We start from the raw sequence: 18,445 nt of genomic DNA, 5'->3' as shown, positions 1-18,445 counted from the left end.
TACGTGGTTTAGGAACAAGACTGGACAAATCCACAGAAAGAAATCTATCAAGCACCACAAGATACAAAGACTGGCACAAGGAGCCTTGCAAATATTTGGAGGCAGGGATCGTGTCCAGGGGAAATGTAGCTGCACATTTGCACCAGGAGACCGTCAAAGACTGGGCAGTGGGTGAGTTGGGCTGCTCTCGCCACAGCAGCTGCCCATGTGCAGGGGGCTCCTGCTCCCAGACATATCACGCAGGCAGCATGCTTTCATTTGGCAAGCCATTCCCAGGCTGGAAGCATCCCTCTTCCAGCAGCCCCTCATCCGCACACCAAGCACATCCCCCACCAGTTGCTCCATAGCACTTAGGAGCCTGCAAGTTTCATTCATCCCTTCCAGATATCCCAGCTCCCATCAGGCTGGAAGGAAATGGCACGGAGCAGCTATGCACACCCATCCCAGCCCACTGCCAGGTGCCCTGGGGAAGGCAGGGAGCAGGGTGGCATGGAAGGGATGCTCTGCACCAGATGCTCTGCAGCCCCCTCTCACCCCAGCCTGCTGCAATGAGTTGCACAGAGGTGGCAAGGGCCAAAGACATGCGATAAGTTGGGGGAAGGCAAGGAGGAACATGGAGAACACGGACCCGCACCAAGTCCCATGTATGATATGACACATTGCTCCTCCCAAGCATCACATACTAGGACGTTTCTGCATCAACACTTGCACACGTGATGCAGACCCAGACTTTGTTAAGTGTGTTCAGGCCACTCGGACGCTGTCTGCCCAGACATGCGGGATATGCCCAAAGCATGTGTGTTTACCAAATGGAGCAAATTCTTGCAGACACTTTTTGCAGCTTCCCAACCTTTCTGTCAAAAGAAATCATTATGCAGTTGATAATATAATTGAAACCATGCTAATTGACCAAAAGAAGAGACGACAACTCACTGACAGACATCTGCCAGCCAAGAGCCAGATACATCGGTCATTGCCTTAGCCACGCCGAGTGCCTTTTCTGCCTCTGCTCCCAGTGCTGACAGCCCTCTCCACATCCATGACCCCGAGCGTCATGACTGCTCTCTGGTGTGATCCGTTATTTCATTAACACTTGACGAGGTGTGGAGAACTGTGGGGAACTTCCTTTCCACAAATCCAGGCGCCGCACCCTGGAAACAGGCCAGCGAGAGAGCTGGGTGACAGATACGAGAAAAAAATTACTTCAGGACTGACACCCAGAGGGTGAGAAACGCTTCTTTCACCAACAAATGCCAGGTATGGGTTTGAGGGAAATTTCCGAACAGCCGCTATGTAAAATCTTCAGCGGTTTTTTTCTGTAAAATCATTTCACGTGGGCTCAAGCCCTGGAGAGCTGAAGCCGCACTCAGTGCCCGTGGGGACAGGGGAGCCAAGCCACAGGAGCTCTCTGCAGCTGCCTTCAGTATTTCCCCAGCAAAACCAGGCTCGTGGCAGGGAAACCTCATGACAGATGCCGGCTTGGTGGCAACAGCTGTATTATATCCTGCAAATCTCATGGCCTCATCCAGCCACCTGCTTTCACTCTCTGCCCAACCAGGTTGACACTTTCAGGGCTCCAGCCGCAGCACAAATTCAACCCCTTCATTGCTGGCCCTTCAGTGGGGAGGGCAGGGAGGAACATCTGCATCCGTGGAGTATTATTTGCCCCTACCAGGGGGCTTGACCCTGCAAGGGCACAGCAGTGTCCAGGTGGGATAAGATGCCTGAATTCCTCCTCTGAACGAACAAAGGAAGTGGGACCAGCTGGGAGAGCGCTGATCTGAACTTGATAGCAAATGGTAAAGTGGAATTGATTGGAGCCGCCTGCACTCATCGATCTGAGGCAGAGCAAACTAAGGAGCTGGAGCGTTTGCAGCTCAATCAGAGCAACGTGCCGGTTGGACGCCTGTGCTGTGGGGCTGGCAGGGGACCTGTGTGCCCCAGGAAAGTCTTAATGGTGGGTTTGATTAATCTAGCTGCAATGGCCATGCTCACACAGCTGAGTCCTTCTCCAGACAGATTCTCACTAGCCTAACGTTGCCTAGGGCGTGTGAAACACCTCTGGCATCCCCCTCATATCTCTTAATAGGGCTGTCATCATCCATCAGGAAGATGGGCACGGCAGGCAAGAGCAAAACAGGGGCCATTCCCTCCACACAGAGGGGAACAATTGCTTTTGCCACCAAGCCAGCCCTGTGTCTCCAAAAGGGCTGGGATGCAGAAAATGAAGGTGAATTCAGAGGGGAGTGCAAGATGTGGAGAGGTGAGGGCCAGGCAGACTGCCTGGCAGTGTGTGGCTGCCTGTTTTCTGCCCGCTCAGCATCACGAAGAGGGGTTAAGAGGTGGCTGTGTGCAGGCTATAAATCTCTGTTGCGGGAGGAGGCTCCTGCTCGTGGCACAGACAAAGGCAGAGTGAGAGCTCGGGCTGGCAGCTGGAATGAGGCAGGGCACACATAAACATGTGGCAGTATTTATATAGGGCTGCGGGGTGGCTGACTCTCCCCTGGGATGCTTTTATCACATCCCATCTTCAGCTGGATGCTGGACCCACAAGGAAAGGGCTCAAGAGGCTGCTCCAGGCTTTGTGCTCCCTGGAAGTCAGACAGGACAGCTTTGGTGAATCCCTGCTCCATGTGTTTTGAGGACCATTTTCCTTGATCTCTGAATGTTGGAGCCAGGCAAGGGGATCCCAAAACATAACCAAGCAGAAAATCAGTCTGTTGTAGCCTGTTTGCCTGCCCTATATAGCGCTGGCAGACTGGAAAACATCCTTTGAAGCTTGGGCTTTAGAAGAACCAAGACCATCTCATGCATTGTTGTGGGCTCATAAAGTCTCTCGAGAGCATCGCAGCTGAACATTCATGTCAAGAAACGCTTGAGTCCTTCTCCTTCAGTCCTTGGTGCACATGTCTCATGAGCTAGAAGAGGATGGGGAGGTGGATGGTGGGGACAGAGCTGTGTCAGGTTGCTTGCAACTGTCTCCCAGCTCAGATGTGCTGTCCTTCGCTCCCAAATCCCACCTAAACCTTCACCTCCAGAATTATCCCAGCCCCACGACACTTCCCTGGCCTGCTCTTGCTCCAGCATCCTGCACTGGCCCAGCAGTGCCTGCGGGTATGGGAATACGGGATATCAGGCTAGATGGTATAACTCAGTGGAGTCGCTCTGACTTCCTTAGGAAGGAAGGTGGGCTTTCAGCAGGAGAGAAAATTGCAAGCTGAATTTATGGCCTCTGAATACCCAGAGATGACAGTGCTGGCCTGCATCAGTGCACAGTTTTCTATCACCGGTAAAACCCAGAACACCTCCTTACAGCACTGGCATCCGTCCCACCTTCCCGGGCACCAGCGCTGCTCCTGGGGCTGTTTCAGGGATCTGAGGCCTCTTTTGGAGGTGGTGGGGTTCACTCTGCCTCCCATCTGCCTCCTTGAGATGGGGAAAGGAGGCCAGGGGCTGCCCCAGCGAGGGAACAGCTGGAGAGGCCGCTCAAGGGGCAGAACAGCTGAGACAGCCATGCAGTGATGAATTGCTCTTGTCCCTGTGCCAGCCAGAAGATTTATGTTTGTGCCACGGAGTGGCAATGTCTGGGCCCAGCAGCACTCTCTGCCTGGCTGCACCGGTGTTTCAACATTGCAGGCACCTTTAAAATCCCATTGAACGCAACCCACAGGCATCAGAGGGCTTGGAGAAAAGCCACCGAGGGGCAGAGCAGGGTGGGAAGAGCAGAGGAGCCTGCCTGGAGCAGCTGTCCTGCCCAGGTGCTGAGCAGAGCCCGAAGGGATCAGGTCACCCAGCAGACAGACGGTCCCCCAATGCCCCCGCAAGCTCATCCCTTTTCCTCCATGCTGTGTGAACATGTCCTGGCAGGTCCAAACCATCCGGGGCAGACCAGCAGCATCCTGTGGACAAAAACCACGCAGCCAAGGGCTGCTGGGGCCCTGACAACCTGGCGTGATTTCATTAGGAGTGGTCATATCCGAATCCTGCTGGGGAGGGCAGCCCATGGGTAGGAAGCTGTGCTGGGACGGGGCCACCGCCGCCAGTGATGGGTGGCAGCAGCTTTACGCCTCCTTTTCCGCACCCACCAGGCCCCTGCCACTTATCTCCGTGTCCACTTGCTACCTCCCTGCTCACTTCGATGTTTGGCCGACTCCTCCTTATCGCTGCAGCGTTTATCTCGGTGATGCCTGTTCTGGCAGTTGAGATCACTGTTATTCTGCTGGCCTCCCCCTTCCAGAAACATCTGCTGAGCATCCAAAGCATGAGCCCCCCTGCCTCCTCCCTGCCCACTGAGGAGCCTGTGCCATGCACAGCGTGTGAGCAGTGCCTGGCACGCACGCATGCAAATGTGAGCCCTGCACCATGCCAGGCCAAGAATCAGGATCAAGACCATGGTGGACACCACCCTGAGGGGTCCTGCTCTGGCCTGCCCATGCAAGTGCCTGAGGAGGAATGCCGTGGTCGCTGCGTGAAATTGCTGTAGGTTCTCTGTCCCCACCAGGCATGGGCAGCATGTCCTGCCAGAGGTGCTCCACATCTCCACGCCGTCCCACCTTGTCCCTTGGGTGCTTCTTCCCCACCACAGCTGCGCTGACCCAACACAGCAATTGCCCAGGGCTGTACGTGAGAGCAGGCCAGCGTGGAGCTGGGCTTGTCCTTTCACGGGTGATACAGCCCAGCTCAGTGGCATTGCGACACCACCAGCTCAGAGTGGAGGAAGGCACAAGAGGCCAGGCACAGGGCAGCACAAGGACCTCTCCCCTCCACAAGCTTATGGCCTTGAGATTCAGAGGTTGCGATGACCCCCACCTCTATGGCTCCCCTGTCCTGCATATGTCTGGGTGGTCAGATGTCTCTCCACGCTGCAGCCAAGGGGCTGATGACCATGTTAAACTCCCTGGACATGGGAGGAGACACACGTGTCTCCCACCCATGATGCTGCACCCGCTTTAGGTCCAGCATGAGGACACAGATGGTGACAGGGTTGGCCACAGATGCGCAAGCGCAGTGTCCCTGCAGCCCTATGGGAGGGACAGACTGGGATCCTTGGAGGGCGGAGAAGGGCAGCACGGGGGCAGGAGGGCAGTACCAAAAACCACGTGGACATCCAGCTCGTTAAGAGATACCACCAAAGAGCCCCTCCTCCACCATCTCCTGATCAGCCAGGTTTGATGTTGCGGAGAGCGTCTCCCATTGCAAAGGTTCCGGCCATTGCCGAGGGACCAGCGTGCACACCAGTGCCCAGGCAGGGCAAGTCAACAGCAAAGAGGATGGGGGAAGAAAGAGGTGGGCATAGACAAAGGGAGGACCCAAAAGGCCGTTCAGTCTTCCTCCACCACTCCAAGTTCTTTTTGGTTGGATATGAGCAAGATGAGCTCAGGGTGGCAGGAGTAATTGCTTCACGGAGTAATCAAGGTGCACGGGGCCTTCCTCTGGTTTGTCAAAGCCTCGGGAAGACTCTTTTAGACTTAGGATTCACCAGCTGCCGCAGATCTACAAGGATGGATGCGGTGCTGGGACATACCCCTGCCCGACACGGGCAGCATGGTTGCAGGAGACCTCTGCCTCTTCCAGCACCCCCTCGCACGCAAGCGAAACCCGTAGAGGTGCATATACCTGATGCCAAGGGATGAGCTTGTTGTGCAGGCAGGAGCAGAGGTTTCTGTGACCAGCTCTTCCCTGTGACGCAGCACAGAGGTATGAGTCATCTGGGCCATCCGAGTGCCTTGAAGTGCCATGATTGCTCTAAAAATATTTTAGACAAAGAAATCCTTTTGAGGCCAGGCGTTTTGCATTCTTTGCATATCTGTGAAAAAAAAGAGCCTTTAATACTTGGAGCACTGTAAATATCAGCGGCAGCGGTGGCAGCAAACAGTCATTAACTATTAATGTGTGTTTCACCAGGAAGAAACAGGAAGGGCAGCACAGGCTGATACCTGCCACTGTTTCGAGCCGCAAAGACAATTTCATCCTTAGTCCCTCATCTTCCTCTCTGTCCCCGCAGGCACCACCCTGGTGTGACGAGTTGTTGTTAACGCTGGGGTACAGAGAAACTTTATTCCCTGCCAAACACCCAGCGGGGGGGGAGAGACAGGATTACAGCTGGGGGGGTTGGGGTTAGGGACACAGTGAGGGACCGGAGGAGGGAAGTGTCGGGGTCGGGGTTACAGCTGGAAGCAGGGAGAGAGTCAGGATCACAGCCTGGAGTTGGGCCAAGGCCAGAGTGGGGTTACAGAGGGTTAAAACCACGGCCAGGGTGAGGGCTAGGATGAGCCACAGGGTTAGATTCGGGGCCGGGGGTGAGATGGCGTTAGAGGTGAGGTGAGGAGCGGGGATTACGGTCAGGGTCAGGGTCTCAGGCCGCCGTGACGGGCGCGGAGCGGCCGAGCCCCGCGGGGCCCCCCCACCGCCGCCGCCAGCTCCGCGCAGGCGCAGACGGCCCAGCCCCGCGGCGGGAGACAGAGAAAGAGCCCGCCGCTCCCCCCACGTCGCCGTGGAGACACTGCGCAGCGGGGGCGGAGCGCCAACCTGCCGGCCCCGCCCCACACCGCCCCACGCCCCGCCCCGCCAGCTCGGCGCCGTCACCGCTAAGGGCCGCTGCGCCGCTCGGCGCGACCAGAGCCCCGGTAGCGCGCCGTGATCGTATAGTGGTTAGTACTCTGCGTTGTGGCCGCAGCAACCTCGGTTCGAATCCGAGTCACGGCATCGCCCCGGCGGTACCACGGCATACGGGCTCCGACACCTTTTTTTTTTGTTTTTTTTTCTTTGAAACTTCCTTCTCCGACGCCGTCGTTTTTTTAACCTTTTTTTTTTAAATTTTGTTTTAAATTTCCGTTGCGCCGTCACTCATCCCCCCGCTGCCCTGCGGAGTCCCCCGGGCTGGGAGGGCACTGCCCGGCGCCGCAGCAGCGCGCCCCGCCAGGACCCGGGAAGAAAAAAAAAAAAAAAAAAAAAGTGAAACATCGGCGCGACGTGACACAAGAATCAGGATTTAACGAGGCCGCCGGCGAGAGGAAAAAGGCCTAAAAGGTGTCGGAGCCCGTATGCCGTGGTACCGCCGGGGCGATGCCGTGACTCGGATTCGAACCGAGGTTGCTGCGGCCACAACGCAGAGTACTAACCACTATACGATCACGGCGCGCTACCGGGGCTCTGGTCGCGCTGGGCGGCGCAGCGGCCCTTAGCGGTGACGGCGAGGGCGTGGGGGGGGGGGGGGGGAGGAGGGGGGCGGCCCTCCCACGCACGCCTCGCATCTCTGAAGCGATTCCTGCTAATCCCCGGTGTTGGCACGCTTGGAGCCACATCGCTTCACCGCTCCCCGTGGGAAAAAAAAAAAAAAAAAAAAAGCAGGGGGATACCAGCTGAGCGCGTGCACGTGGGGATGCAACTCCCACTGCCCTGCGTGGAAAAAACGGTTTCCAACAGCCGCTGGCAGGCTGCATGTTTGCTGGCTGCAGCCCCGTCCGCCCCACACTGCTCAGGTACCGGGTGACGTGACTTTGCACCGCGGCAGCTTTGGAGGCCGCGTCTGCCCGGCCTTTTTCCCGGGAAGCATTTCCTGGGGTGGGGTAAAGGTTGGATTTCTGCTTTTAGTATCTTCCCTCAAGGCTCGTTTCGCCTGGGGCGGGGTGTGAAAGTACCTCGGGCAACCTTTTTCGGGGCGACACGGTGCCCTGCGTGGCCGCCCGTGCACGCCCTCGTGGGCGGCCGGGCGCCCGGGCGTGAGCCCCGGGAGGAGCGGGGGCGGCCTGACCCCGCAGCGCCCAGCCCAGCTCTTTGGACCGAGCTGTTAATGGGTAACTGGGGCGCAGGGCCGGGAGCTGCGCGGCCGGCGGGGCTGGTGGGTGAGCATGAGGGGCCAGCGGGCACCGGGGCCAAGGGGGGGGGAGCCGTGGGGCACGAGGCCACGGGGGGCGTGAGGGCGGGGGGGGGGGGGGTGACGGCACGGGGTGCGGGGACACAGTGGGGAGGGCAGAGGGGTGCGCGGGCCGCGCTGCACCACGAGGCTGCGGGGGTCCACGGGGGACGGTGAGGGCGCGGGCACGGCCTGAGGACGTGGGGTGCGACGGGGTGGGGGGGGGACGTGGGGGGCATCCAGCCCCACTGACTGGCTGCCTGTCCGTGTGGTCACATCCCCCAAAGGGGAGGGCAGCCAGTGAGGCTTCGCCAAAACAAAAGGCAGATGAGCCACGTGGCAAGGGGTGGCACTGGGGGGGGGGGGGCCATGGAGGTGGCATCAGCCCAGGGATCCTGGAGGGCACTGAGCCTGGGAGGGATGGAGAGAGACAGGAGGCCTGGGGGGGGTCCTGGAGACCTGGGAGGTCCTGGAGGGGTCCGTGAGCACAGAGGGGTCCCGGGGCTGTGTCCCTGACACAGCGGTGGGCCTGGTGGGCCTCCTGATACCTGCCAGGGTCCTGGTGAGGGGTCCCTGAGCCCCGGGGAGCACTGGGGGTGCTGGAGGCCCTGGAGGATGTCTGGGGACCTGGGTTCCTACTGTGGCCCTGGGTCCCGCCCTGTTGACGAAGAGCCACGAGCCCAGGGACGTGCTGGGGGCCAGCACAGCTCAGTGGTCCCCCGCTGGTGGCTCCACTGGCCCGTGGAGCCCACCGCTACCTTCAGCTGCTGTGAGGTCCCACGTTGAGGGGGTGTTCTCCAAAACTCCTCACCTCCACTCGTTTCGTTTGGGGCCGGGTTGCTCCCTTCAGTGGATCCTAATTCTCACACTGCAGGGAGCAGGCTGTGACCCTGCTATCCCCACCTTCTCCACGCAGACCTCTACGACTCTCATCCAAAGCAAGGACATCTCCTTACTCTCTCTGTCCTCACACAGAAGTGCTCCTACAGTCAATAGGTGCCTTCTCTGCAACGTCTCTGCTCTTCCCTCATCCTTCTCCAGGTAGAGGAAGCGGGAGGGTGTCCAAATGGGATGCTCCAAGGGTTCCTGCCCTGGCATAACACTGGTTGTTCTGGCTTTGCTGGACCAGTTCTCCCAGTATGATCCTCTGTTAGGACCAGTCCCCATGCAAACTACCATTTATTCCTACCCATCGCTCCTGCACTGTACTAGTTATCAACATGAAAGGACCTTCTTCCTTATCTTACTCAGTTGCACCAAGAGCCCTCGATGAGGGATGCAGCTACCTTTATTTTTTGCAAAATACCGCTTGCAAAGGGGCTAATGGAGGCTGGTGGCCACTGCCACCAACTTGGAGGAGAAGTACCAGCTCTCCCTGCTGCATCTAATCCTCGCCTGTAATTCCTCGGAAACACGGAAGAGCAAAAACCTTCCAAGAGTTACAGAAGAATAAGGAAGTCAGCACACCAGCCCCATGGCTTGAGGACCCCATGGAATGGTCCCTGGATGTGCTGGTGCAGGAACTGCTCTACATACCTACTGCAAAGGGCATTCTCCTCTTGAAGACCCAAAATTGAAAATGGGGGCTGGACATTCCTCCTTCCCAGAGGTGATCCTGTTGTTCTCTCCCCAGCCAGCGTTGGTCCCTCACAGTGCTGCTTCTCTGATGCATTGAAGCTGCAGCACTTCTGGACATGGAAGAAAACAAGATAACCCTGGACAGCCTTGAGAAAGGCACAGATAACCCAGGTTTCAGCTCCATGGTAAGTCCCCCCTTCCCCTCCCGCCGGGGTACAGGAGCTGCTCAGGGTGCTCCAGCTAATGATGTTTTCCAGGGGGAGGAGAGACTCTATGACGAATGTGATGGTCCATGTGGTGAGAGCAAAGAGGAGAGGAGAAGAGAAGGGAAAGGGAGATTCTCCTCCTACTGCAGGTAGGATAACCCCTGGAGATGCGTGTATGTAGGGTATTTCCAGTGGTCATAGCAAGTCTGCAATCCTTGGGCCAGCGATTCTCCTGGAGCCAAACCTGATCTGGGAGCAGAGAAGGGTCGTATTGACCACGTAGGGGGGACAGTGCCTGATGGCTCTGTATGGCTTTGTAGGGTGGCAGCGGCAGGTCTCTGTCCCCATAGCAGCCACCGAGACCAAGCCTCCACTCATGGTGCCGGGAGTGTTGGGGTATGTGGTGGGATCTCCCCTGCCATAACAGGCCAGCTCACTCCTCCTGGGAGCGGGCAGCAGAGCTGCTAGAGGCCACGGCACACCTATACCACGCCGCCTCTGGGAGGCGTGGTCATGACCTGGCTCCATTGAGTTGGGTTGATCTTCAGGATCCACCTTCTGCACCTCTCATGTCTCTGGCATGTGACTCTCCCCAGGAAGGCCCTGCAGCCAGCATCCAAGGCAAAGCGCTTCTGCAAGGCTCATGCTAAGGTGTTGAGAATGGTTGTCCTGGGGCTTCTTGGAGTAGGTGAGGACTTGCTGGCACTGAGACTCCCATCTCCACATCCCTTTGGCTGGCCGTGCCCCCAGCCTCCAAGCACTGGGCATGGCCACCCGTGTGAAGGTTGTATCCGCTCTCACCAACCCCACTGCCTGCCCACTCCTCGCCCCACCACGCCTGTCCATGAGAGCTACCAGCACCTCACTGTCCTCCTCCCCTTTCTCCACCTACCCAAAGGGTTTGCTGTGCCTCTTCTGCTCGCTCCATGTGCCCGCAGACAGCTGAAGTGCTGTCACCAGTGAGCCTGGCTGCTGGGGTGGTGCTCCCTAAATCTTTGCGCACAGATGGGAGCCTCAAGGGTGGCCAGGGAAGGACATTTGGAAGAAATGAACCTCATTGTTGGCCCCGGTTAGTGTTACGAGTCCATGATCCTACAGCCCTGATGTTTCTGACCCCCAATGTGCCTTCTCCAGCCTACCTGTGCTACTTTATTGCGGCCTGTTGGCTCAACTTCCAGCGAGCCCTTGCCTTGGTTGTCATGACTGCTGTGGTTGTCTTCTTCATCTGCTGGAGCCTCTTCAAGAAGCACTGTGGGGCAAAAGTAATGCTGCTCCTCAGCCCCGTTTGGAAATGCTTCCAAAAGTCCTGGCCGTGGCTGAAATGGTGAGTCAGGAAAAGGCAGGGCCAGATCCCTCCCAGTGCCCGGGTCCCCTCTCCCATGGCTGCTCTGCCAGCGCAACCAACAGCTGGTGGCATTGGGCACGTGCCCTCGTGCCGTGCAGGCACCTCATGATGATGAGGCATGGCCCAGCCCGGGGACCACTTAGAAGGCATGGCAGAAACGGCTTGCCACTCTACTTCAGTAGCGTGATGGCTATTCACACCCCTCTTTTGTGTCCAAGCCCCAGGATTCTTCAGATGCATGGACCTTACGGTGGCATCTCCCACACAGTTAGCTCCTGCCCTTTGTGAGCTGCTCTCCCCCTGTGGACATCCTCTCCGTGACAGTCTGGGATTTCCTTTGCAGGCTGCTGTGGGTGGCCCTCCTGGGAGGCCTGATCACATGGCTGGCTTTGGACACCTCCAGAAATCCAGAGCAGCTCATCTCATTAGCTGGCTTCTGCTTTTTGGTGCTGTTCCTGTTTGCCTGCTCCAAGCACCATGGCGCAGTATGTGTTTCAGGTGTGGCTTAGCCATCAGTCCCCTCGCAGGATGAGGCCACCCAGCGCTGGGAAACAAGTGCTTCCTTCCCGCTGGCATCCCCCGACGGCCCATCTCCGGAGCTCCCTGGAGGAAGCAGAAGCCCAGCAGGGCTCCTGGGCAGAGCTGGGCAGAGCCTGGGAAACCGAGCTGGTTGGGTGGTTGGAGCCCCAAAGCCACCTCACTGTTCTCCTTCCCACTGCTCTCCTTCCCACTGCTCAACCCCAGGGTTCCCCCACGGTGCCTCCACCCTGTTTTCCACCATGTCCCTCATAATGGGTCAGACCAAGAGAGACCCAGCACCAGACCCATGCCTGAGCTTCAGGTGCCTGTGGGTGGAGGGTGGGCCTGAGTTTCGGGTACCCTGGGTGACTTGGGCAGAAGTGATTGAAGTTCCACTGCCTTGCAACCCAACCTGCTTCAATATTTTGGGCAATACCTCCATCCAAACGGTTAATGAACAGGAAATTTTGATCTAGCAGGTCTTTACTACCAGTCAAGCCATCAGAAGAGCTCTGTGCTCATGTCCTTCTGGGTAAGCCTGACACGTAATGTTCCACCAGCCAGTTCCTGAGTCCTACCAACTCATCTTCTTCTTCTTTAACCAACCTATGTTTGTGCGTTTCTGTGACACTTTTTTATTAGTATCCCCATGACCCTCACCCAGGGTACAGTGGAATGGTGTTTGCCATGTGCAGCTGTCGAAGGGGCAGGAAGCCAGAAAGGGAAGTCTGTAGGCTTTGCTAACGTCTCAGTCCCCATTCTGCTCTTGGTCCACAGGTGTCCTGGAGAGCCGTTTTCTGGGGCCTTGGCATAGAGTTCTTATTTGGACTCCTCATCCTCCGAACAACCCCTGGCATCCAAGCTTTCCAGTGGCTGGGTGACCAGATCCAGGTATCGCACCTGCTCACCCCATCCCGCGCTTGCACCCTCCTTGTAGCCCTCCCTGGGATCAGCAAGAAGAGCAGAGGGTGGCACAGGGCGGAGAAACTGCAGGGACTGCACACTCACAAACGTTTTTGTCTGGGACTGGAGAAAAGCGAGCTCTTTCCTGGTTTTCTGCAGCAGCCCAGACCCTTCAGTGTGGTCTCCCTTGCAGGATGGAGGAGTGCCCTGTGGCTTGGAGACAGCCCACCAGTGTCCTCAGCTTAGGTTTCAGAGGGTCATTCTCTGGTGGGGTAAAGTGAGCTGTGGGGCTGGGGGGACAGACCTCTGCTAGGTAGAAGTGAGATGTCAGGGAAAGAGCTAATGGAGATCTCCATCCTACCATGTAACTTCTCCACTTGCAGTTCTTTCTGGGCTACACCACAGCTGGCTCCAGCTTTGTCTTTGGGAATACGCTCACTGAAGAAGTCTTTGCCTTTCAGGTCAGCTTGGGCAATGGGGTATGGGGAGGGAGAGGCAGAGCCTGGTTTTCTTCTGGTCTGGCTGCCTCGCTGGGTCCTGGAGAGCAGGGAGCTAAACGCAGCCAGGTTTGCTGCAGCAGAGCTCAACCAGCTAAAGGCTGGGTCTCCCTTAGCTTTGTACCCACCCATGGACCTCCTCAGTGCCATGGGGGATTTGCACTGGTCCCTGTCCCTCCTGCCAGCCTGACCCAGTGTTGTGGCACCCCAATAGCATGGGCTGGCTATGCAATACCACGCCATGCCCAGCTCATGGGACAGAGTAGCTTGGTCCCCAAGTGTGCTTAGATGTGTTGCTCAGCTCTCCTTCAACACTGTGGCCTGGTGCCTTGTCTGCAGGCTCTGCCCATCGTTGTTTTCTTCAGTTGTGTGATGTCCATCCTCTACTACCTCGGCATCATGCAGTGGCTCATTGTCAAGGTAGGGCCTCACACCTGGCTCTGGGATGGTGGTGGAAAGGAGAGGAACCTGGTGGGTTCTCTGACTACTCTGATCAGCCGAGGGATGTCCCAGGAAAATCAGCACGGTACTAATTTGGGGTGATTGTTCCTGCTTAAAAAAATAGACACAAAACCCCTCTTTCTTGCATGTCCTCCTGAGAAAGCCCAACCCTGGAGCTGATGTTGCTGCCTGGTCTGTGGGCACTTCCCAAGATCACCTCTGTACAGCTCGAGGGCCAAACAGTGCCCTGCTTCATGGGGTGGGTGGCAGGGTGCCAGGAGCCTTTGTGAACATGGTGGCCTTGTCTTTCCCCAGATCTCCTGGCTGCTTCAGGTCTCGATGGGCACCACTCCCACTGAGACTCTGAGTGTGGCAGGGAACATTTTCGTGGGACAGGTAAGGTCCTGGGCAGGAGATCCAGCTCCTCAGCCCTTGCAGCTGAGCCTGCCCTGGAGGAAGGGTCTTCTCCCTTCCCAGGGGACCTGTGGCCTTGCGTGGCCCTGTCTCAAGGACAACAGGGTTTTCTCTCTTGCAGACTGAAGCCCCGCTGCTCATCCGCCCGTACCTCGCCGACATGACCCTTTCAGAAATCCACACTGTGATGACTGGTGGCTTTTCCACCATTGCAGGCAGCGTGATGGGTGCCTACATATCCTTTGGGGTGAGTGCGTGAGCAGATGTACGCCACATGCTCCCCGCTATGGGATCCTGACACACAAGAACTGCCCTGGACTTGTGGGTGGGAGAAGACCCCCAGCAGGTGGCCTGTGGTCCCCTTCCATAAGCAGGATGAGGGCAGGGTGCCTCCACATCCAGCCTCACCTTTGCTGGCCTGGCCAGAACCCCGGAGCCTTGCGAGATAGAAGGCACTGCCATGGGACCCTCACTGCATGTCCTTGCACATTGAGTGGGGCAAACCTGACTCAATCATGGGATAATTTAGCCTGAGAGGACCCTCTGGGGGTGTCTGATCCACCCTCCTGCCCAAATGAGGTGATGGCAAAGCCCAAGGGGATGCCCAGGGCCTTGTCCAGGTTGGTGGTGAACATCCCCATGGATGGAGATCTCCCTCCACCTCTCTGGTCCACTCCACAGGTGCCTCAGACACAGGGAAGAATTTTTTTCCTTATATCCAAGGAATATTTCCCCACTGAAACTGTGCTGTTTCTTCTCACCCTTTCACCGGGCATCTCTGAGCAGTGTCTTCCCTCCAACACCTTTTTAAGTAGTTGAGAACAGCAACTACAAGCCCCCCCAGCCCTCTTTTTTCCCAGCCGAACAAGCCCCCCTCTTCCAGCATCCCCTTGGTGACCCTGTGCTCCGACCCCCCGGGGATGCCCTCTCCAGTTCATCAGTGTCTCAGCCTTGGACACGGTGTCCAGACGTGGCCTCATCAGTGCTCTGTAATGGTGAATAAACCTTCCCCTCAACCTACTGGTTGAGCTCCTGCTATTTAAACATTAATTAGTCTCCTTAAACAGGGAGTCAGGGGTGAAAGCTCAGAGAAATGAGGCGTTGCCACTTGGCGGGCAGGGCAGGAGTGAGACTGGGAGCTTGGCTCTTCGTCAGGAGGTAGAAGTTCGCAATGTTGCACAACTTATTGCTCTGATACTGATAAAAAGGGACAAGGAAGGGCCAAGAATCATCGCAATTAGATCAAACAGCAGGAGAGATTAACATCTCAGAGGCTGCGATCGCTGCAGCTCCAGCAATGCCTCCATCCAGGCGAGCTGCCCTAGGTGCCATGGCTGGTTGAGATAGGAAAAACATTTTTCCCACCCTGAGCAAACGGAGAGCCCCGAACTGCTCTGAGCATCGCAGGCTGATGCCGGCCACGTGCTAGGGTGCCCCGAGGTGGCACATCATGGGGCGCAGCCTTGCACGGAGGTGCCTAAGCCCATGGTCTGCACGTTGCAGATAGATGCGGCATCACTGATTGCAGCCTCCGTGATGGCTGCGCCCTGCGCCCTTGCCATGTCCAAACTCGTCTACCCCGAAGTGGAAGAGTCCAAGTTCAAGGGCAAAGCAAGCATCCACCTCTCCCATGGGTGAGTGCGAGGAGAGCGATGGTGGAGCGGGGCTGCACGCGTCCTGCCAGTGCAGGCAAGCCGTGGGGGCAATTTGGGTGCACAAGTGGGCATTGCGGGTGGCCCGAGGTTGGGAGAGCCTGTGGTGTGCAGACATCCACAGAGCAAGAGCTGACCTTGCACAGGGGATGCCCGGCCACATGAGCCTGTTGGGGTCTTTTTCCACACAGGCAAGAGCAGAACATCCTGGAAGCTGCGAGCAACGGGGCTGCTGCCTCTGTGGGGCTCGTGGCCAACATTGCGGCCAACCTCATTGCCTTCTTGGCGGTGCTGGAGTTCATCAACTCTGCCCTGCGCTGGTTTGGGGAGATGGTAGACATCGAGGGGCTCTCCTTCCAGGTATCCCCAAGGGCAGCCCCGTGGTCTGGACTGCCAGATCCTTGCATCCCCCACCCATCCCCACCTTTGTCTACCACCTCAGTAGGCTGCCGAGACCCTTGCTGGGTGTTTGGCAAATGCTGGCAGTGGGTGTCCAAGCCAGGGGCTATGCAGATGGTCAGCCCTGGGTTGCTCCCTTCTGGGATGCTTTTCCCAGGTGATCTGCTCCTACGTCTTCATGCCCGTGGCCTTTCTCATGGGGGCTGACTGGGCAGACTCACCGCTGGTGGCTGAGCTCTTGGGGATCAAGATCTTCCTGAACGAGTTTGTGGCATACCAGCACCTGGCCACGTACAAGAAGAACCGTCTGTCAGGCCTGGAGGAGTGGGACGGGAGCCGAAAGCAGTGGATATCTGTGAGGGGCACCTGCCACCCTGCTGGGCACAGGGCAGGGATGGAGCCAGCCAAAAGGGGGCATGGGAGCTGGCCAGACAGACGGGTGGTGGGCAGGCAGGGGATGACGGTGTTGGGGGTGGGAGGGCACCTGTGGCCAAGTCGACTTGCATGTTCACTAACTGCTGGGTACAGGGTCATCCTGAAGGAGCCAGTGAAGCCCCTTCCCATTTATCCTGCTCCTTGGTGTAGCAGATCGTGGTGCTACAGGGCCCCCTGTCCCCCCAGTCCAGCCTCTCCCAGGGGCAGGGTGCCTACCCCCTGCATCCTCGCTCCCAAAAATAGCTGAAGGAGAAAGGATTGGAGTGGGGGACTTATCTCCATCATGTCCGGCTGGGCTGGGAGCTACGACATGGTGCTCACCTCTGGGTGCTCTGGGGCTGCTCCTGAGCAGAGGTGACCGTCCCCTGCCACTGTGCTCTCCAGGAGCGAGCCGAGCGCATTGCCACCTTTGCACTCTGCGGATTTGCCAACCTTGGCTCCATTGGGATCATGCTGGGAGGCCTGGGTGAGTGCGACCCATGTCCTGGGTGCCTGGGCACGATGCAGGGGGATCCTGGGCTCAGGGAGCAAGGGCTCAGCGGGGGGCAGGAGGAATTTGCTGCCCTCGAGCCTCCATGTTCGGTCTCTGCCAGCACACAGATAAGAGGATTTGCATGAGGCAATAGGGATGATTTTGCACTGCACCCATGGGCAAGAGCATGTGCATGTCCCACAAGCCCAGGTGCCATCCAGCCATGGGGCAAAGAGCAGAGATTCCGGTGCTGAGAGCACCAAGGGCTCTGATCACTCGTGGGTGCAAGGTGGGCACAGTGCTCTGCCAGCACCCACCGCTGCCAGGACGGGCACAGAGCACGCTGGCTGCTGGCTGGGATCACCATGTCCCCCAGACAGCAGGGGTTGGGGTGGGCAACGCACTATGAGGCAGAGCCAGCTGGGGACCTGGGACACATCCCTATCTGTCCCCGGCCGGGGGTAGAGCCGGAGCAAGGATCCAACTCGCCCTGGTCTCTGCTTTGCGCCCACAGCCTCCATGGTGCCCCAGCGCAAGGGCGACTTAGCCTCTGTTGTGCTGCGAGCCCTGCTCACCGGCTGCTGCGTCTCCATGCTCAATGCCTGCCTGGCAGGTAGGTTCCTGCCCACGGCCAGTGGATCCACAAAGAACCAGGGGGGACGACACAGGCAAAGGGCTGAAGACCCCTATAAATGCAGGTGCAGGGATGGGGACAGCTGGCCTGTCCTCCGCATGGCTCTGCCAGGGCCTCCAAACCCTCTGCTCTCCCCTCATGGCTTTGCTAGGGGCTGCCCAAGCCCAAGAGCTGTGCTGGGGCCCCTCACCCTCTTCTGGGCTGGGATGGGGACATTTCAAGGGCAGCTTTTGGGGCACTGCGAGGAGTCTCGGGGGCGAGGTGGGATGGCGCATGGGACCTGCAAGCACAGTCCCAGGTACAGGATTTGAAAGCAAGTGTAGTCAGGGTATGGGATTTGCGAGCAGCGTTGGGGTACAGGACTTGCAAGCACGCTCGGGGTATGGGATTTGCATGCATGGTCCCTCAAGAGCCCCAACCAGGAGACCTTGTCCCCCAGGTCTCCTTCATGTGCCAACGGAGGTGGGCGACTGCGTGACCTTCCTCAGCACCGCCAACTTCAGCTCCACCAGCTACACCATGTACACATGCTGCAAGCAGCTCTTTGCCAGGTGGGTGCAAAGGGCCCCAGAGCCATAGGGCTCTGCCCGGGGACCCAGGTGGTGGGGCTCATCCTGACCATGCTTCTCCTATTCCAGCTCAGTGCTCAAGAATGGGACGGTCTCCTTCACAGGAGCCTGGGCCGGCCTAGCAGAGAGTGTGCTATGCCTGACACAGTGCTGCGGGCACTACAACCACACGTCCTGCCTGGGGACAACCTAGGAACATGCAGGCAGCTGCCCGCTCTGGGGCTGAGGGCCTGGGAGCACCAGGGTCTGCAAGGCCTGGCCCCAAAGGTAGAAGAAACCCCGGCAGAGACCTGTGTGTTTTGTCTTCTCCGCTCCAATGATAATGGACAGCTGCGTGCACCTTGCAGCCAGCACCCTTAGGTGCTGGCCTCGTGGACACAAGGGAACTGCTCCCAAATAAATCGTGGAAATCCCCATGTGCTTGCCCTCAGCCCCCGCTCTGGCCCCTGACCACGGCCGTCCCACACGGCATGAGGTGCTTTGCTCGGGCTGCACCCTGCAACCGCAGCTGCCATAGCCAGCGTTC

General features: G+C 58.0%; 1 protein-coding gene and 2 non-coding genes across 3 annotated transcripts; 2 read left to right on the top strand and 1 right to left on the bottom strand.

Moving 5' to 3' along the window:
• Positions 1–6,633: 6,633 nt before the first annotated feature.
• TRNAH-GUG (transfer RNA histidin (anticodon GUG)) lies at positions 6,634–6,705 on the top strand. The gene has a single exon. It is a non-coding gene; the product is annotated as a tRNA-His (tRNA).
• Positions 6,706–7,066: 361 nt separating this feature from the next.
• On the bottom strand, positions 7,067–7,138 carry TRNAH-GUG (transfer RNA histidin (anticodon GUG)). Its single transcript has one exon. It is a non-coding gene; the product is annotated as a tRNA-His (tRNA).
• Positions 7,139–8,637: 1,499 nt separating this feature from the next.
• On the top strand, positions 8,638–18,335 carry SLC28A1 (solute carrier family 28 member 1). The gene is made up of 17 exons (XM_052807830.1): positions 8,638–9,618; positions 9,691–9,788; positions 10,236–10,327; positions 10,774–10,963; positions 11,328–11,469; positions 12,281–12,394; positions 12,790–12,867; positions 13,243–13,323; positions 13,660–13,740; positions 13,880–14,005; positions 15,262–15,392; positions 15,602–15,770; positions 15,967–16,164; positions 16,629–16,710; positions 17,231–17,329; positions 17,790–17,901; positions 17,989–18,335. Exons 1-17 carry the CDS (start codon positions 9,550–9,552, stop codon positions 18,110–18,112), a joined length of 1,986 nt encoding a protein of 661 aa, XP_052663790.1. The 5' UTR covers positions 8,638–9,549; the 3' UTR covers positions 18,113–18,335.
• The last annotated feature ends 110 nt before the right edge of the window (positions 18,336–18,445 follow it).

Source organism: Harpia harpyja, chromosome 14 (genome assembly GCF_026419915.1).
Source record: "Harpia harpyja isolate bHarHar1 chromosome 14, bHarHar1 primary haplotype, whole genome shotgun sequence".
Lineage (NCBI taxonomy): Eukaryota > Metazoa > Chordata > Aves > Accipitriformes > Accipitridae > Harpia > Harpia harpyja.
Note: the sequence above shows the minus strand (reverse complement) of the source record. Positions and strands in the feature narration are given on the sequence as shown.